The 3,885-nt window shown below is 35.9% G+C and overlaps 1 protein-coding gene across 1 annotated transcript in view; it reads left to right on the top strand.

Annotated features, from left to right (window-relative positions):
• Window positions 1-2,331: 2,331 nt before the first annotated feature.
• PI4K2B (phosphatidylinositol 4-kinase type 2 beta) overlaps window positions 2,332-3,885 on the top strand; it is a 16,904-nt gene continuing 15,350 nt past the window's right edge. Inside the window, exon 1 of the mRNA XM_010016490.1 lies at window positions 2,332-2,486. Coding sequence (XP_010014792.1) covers window positions 2,352-2,486 — 135 coding nt within the window. The 5' untranslated portion in view covers window positions 2,332-2,351. The remainder of the gene's footprint in view (window positions 2,487-3,885) is intronic.

Genomic DNA, 3,885 nt, shown 5'->3' with positions numbered 1-3,885 from the left:
ACTATATAACTAAATTAATGTAAACTATGCAATATTTATTGCTTATTTTTCTTCTTTAGACTTACGAGCTTTCTGATTCTGTGCAACTTTGTAAATAGATAATACATTTAGGAAAGGTTCAGTGATGGAAATCTGTGGACTTCTATCACATAATAGTGTTTGCTGTTGCAATTGCACCATAGGATTTCTTGTAAGAGATGGCAAAGATTGTTCCTTTTGTAATAACAGCGTATTAAAAAAATTTGAACAAAACACCTATCAATTTGAGCAACAAAAGTTATGTTAGTAACTTTTATCTGTAGCCACAGGAAGCTTTTGCTAGTGTACTGTGTTTAACCATAAGAAAAACCCCAATGGTTCCAAGTGTAGACCACACCTGGAATGTAAACGTGCTGTTAAAATATTGGAGTTCTCCTGTCTTGTTCCCACAAGATGGAAGATGTGTTAATGAGACAGTGCTTCTGGCAGAATAGTAGTTAATGTTTCAGAGTGGAGACTAGAGGCCTGGGTCTTGCTCCACTGGGCCAGTGAGGATGGTGACCACAGAGTAACACTTCAGATATGCCCCTGGAGCGTGTAAGAAAATTTCAGAACTGTGATTGATCACAGCATCTCATCTCACTCTTCTTTCCTTGTCCTTACCTTTTCTGCGTGTCTAGCGCTTGAAGGGACAGGATTGTTTCATGTGTCAGGTGGAACAAACATGCAACAGATGTTATTAATGTATTTTATTGCAACACAGAGGGTTTTCCTAATGGAATTGTGGTCAGAATATCAGACTATAGAAAGAGATGGAACTGGTTGAAGTGACTACCTTTAATCATGTTAATGTTAAAATAGTATAAAGCTAGTTTAGTAGTGAAAGAGTTCATACATGGTACTCTTGCAGAGCGTATTTGTTTAGCTTATATCATGTTAACCTAACAGAAGAACAGGTTGAGGGGTATACATGGATGATAGTATTTGTATCTTCTTTGGCACAATCTCATAATTCCTGCATACATACATACATACATTCCTATACGTCCATGTATAGCAGCTTCACAGCCTTAGGCCTTGTCCAAATGAATTCAAAAAACTTACTGTGCTTGGTAGTTGGATTGTGTTTGTTTGAGCTCTGGTTTCCTGGGTGGGAGTTTAATGAGAAGAGTAGTTCACAAGAGTGGTTGCAAGAAAAAGCTTGATTAGTTCTAATTTTAAGTTTAGAGTCTCTATGGGAAGTAAATTGTGACCATAACATGATTTCATAATGAAAAACTTGATTAAAGTCATTTTTGAAGAGGAAACCAACCTAGAAAACCCTGCCACATTCAGCAAATACTAGCTTGAATAAAAATGGCTCGTTTTGGTCTGGTGACTGTTGATAAACTGAAAGGAAACATTTTAAAACTGCCAGTTTCCTTGTTTTCAGCCTGTGTGTTTTTGTACAGCCATGTCACTGTGGAAACAGAAGGCTTTCTAGTAGCACAGTAGCAATACTGAAAAAATCGTAAGTTTCCCAAATTATTTTTCTCCCTTGAGCATACAGCATAATGTGGTTGGTTTGATTTGATTTTGATTTTTTAATGGAATATGTTTTTCTTGCAGTTATCTCTTAAATTAGAAAAGACACAGCTGAAGGATTTCTTCAAGGCAGTGAGTCTTCTTATGGGTTTAGATTATGGAATGAATGCATAGAAATCAAAACTCGACCTCTCAGTTGTCTTCTGCATGGACAACTTCAGTCCCTGTGATAGGAAGTTCACCTGTAGATCCTCTTCATCTGGAAGATTAATGTGCAGAGCAGCTTAATATGGGTGTTGCATTATTTTTTGGGAACAATATAATGCATAACCCTGATCTTGCTTTCACTGACAAAAATATGTAGTAGTTGCAGCTCAGCTGTATGATGTGTGGTGCGATGTCTCTTGTGTAGAGATAGTTGAGGCTTTATTATGGAATATGAACCACTGATTCAAGAGGTAAAAGTCCATAAAATAAGGGTTATTGTGGGTTGGTTTTTGGTTGGTTGGGTTTTGGTTTTTTGCTTTATTTCCCTAAATAAATTTCCCCTTACTCACTTAAGTACTGTCAGGGAAGCCTTAGAACCCTTTCCCTCTTACTCTGTGAAATGCAATTTATTGATTGTCCCTGACAGTCCCAGTGAAAGTCTTAAAATTAAACTGTAGTTTATTGCAGAAGTATTGGCCAAGTGGTCTATCAGATTCTGATGCAGTGGGCTGTGGCCTTCATGAACAGGGAAGGCTGTGAGCTTTTCAGTGTGTGTATTTAGGTTGTTAATTTGTAGTGTAAATTACATTTAAGACTACTTGTTTTCTTATTTTTCAGGGCATACAGGACATATTGCTGATATGAATATATTTTTAGATGATCCAGAATTTGCAGAGATTATTCTGAGAGCAGAACAAGCTATAGAGTGTGGAGTTTTTCCAGAAAGAATCTCTCAAGGATCCAGTGGGAGTTACTTTGCCAAGGATCCTAAAGGGGTGAGCATGTTATTGCAAAGTCAAAGACTCTATCAGCAGCGAGTTTAAAATGGAAATTTTAAAGTTCAATTTAAATGGAAATTCATTTAAATAAGTTGTTTAATAATTTATGGTATGACAAAATCTGTGTTGTGAAAAATCAATGCAAGTAATACTTAAATTTCTAATTATGTCTTGCAGCATAAGCTAAGTCAAAAATGCAAGAGGTATTTCTTTGTTGCAGTTTACCATGTTTTGAATTATCTGCACCGAAGAAATATAGAGAAAATAAAACGGCCTCTTTAACATCTGAAAACAATTCAGGAATTCCCTTCTGCAGAATCTTAACATTTTGTACCTTGTATGTTTTAATTGATCTTTCACACAACAGAGCTTCTAATTTGGGTACTGTTTAGGTTTCTTTAGCCAAGCTTCCTATATTTTTATCTCTCTTCTTTTTTTGAGAGTCTTTTATTTATGTCATTTATGTCTTCCTCCAGTATGATTGGTTGATGGGCAAGAAGAGCGATATAAACAAATCTACCTTTTTACTTGTACTTGTCTGCTGAATCTTAACTTGAAGATTTGTTTTCCTCTCTGTTAGTGGTAAATGCTGCCTTGAATAGTGATCATCAAAGAAGTGCCCTAAGGTTACTCTGACACAGAGAAGCAGCAGTTAGCTGAATATCTTGCTTGAAAAGTAACATTTGGCTAGCACTGTTTAGTAAGAGCAAGACATACTTGCTCATTGTTTTCTTTAAATAAGAAATATCTTGTCTGTGTAGCGACCTATTTCAGAAGACTCACAACCTCCACACCTTTGTTAATTTGTCATACCTGATTTTTAAGGTCAGTCAGCAGTCTTCTGGTCTTAGGTAGATGTAGGTGTTTGTTAATCCTGTAGTCCCCAGTTATATTGGACATAAAAGTCATAACACTTCAAGTGCCTAGGTTTTTAGAACATATTCAAGACTGTCATTCTTCCCAACATCCCCAAAATGGTAATTTTCCATTTGTTTAGCAAGTATTATGGGTTTTGTTCAGCTTTTATTTGTGTTATCCATCATTACAGAATGTATTACTGTTTTGTCAGTTAATTTTCATGGATGTTTATTTTGTTTTAATGCCACTTTCCTGTTGATAGTTTTTACACTTTATTGAATGAGTGATTTTTAGAATAGCTACCTGACTCAATACAGATAAATCTATGAATTTATTAATTTATTTCTAAGATGGAAATGGCAGAACTCTCCCTTCAGAATCTTCTAAGAGTTGCACGTTGCAGTTCATACTGTGATGTTCCAGGAATGTTTGTTAGTAATGACCAACTTCGTTCTGGTGGAGGAGAGCCAAAGTAGGTTGGCAAAGAAGGTGTGTCTCTTTGAAACTGGTAAAAGAAAATAATCTTTCTCCGATCACT

This window comes from Nestor notabilis, unplaced genomic scaffold (genome assembly GCF_000696875.1).
Source record: "Nestor notabilis isolate BGI_N333 unplaced genomic scaffold, ASM69687v1 scaffold20120, whole genome shotgun sequence".
In the NCBI taxonomy this organism is placed as follows: Eukaryota; Metazoa; Chordata; class Aves; order Psittaciformes; family Psittacidae; genus Nestor; species Nestor notabilis.
The sequence above is the reverse complement of the archived record's forward strand: the minus strand, read 5'-3'. Positions and strand labels throughout refer to the sequence as shown.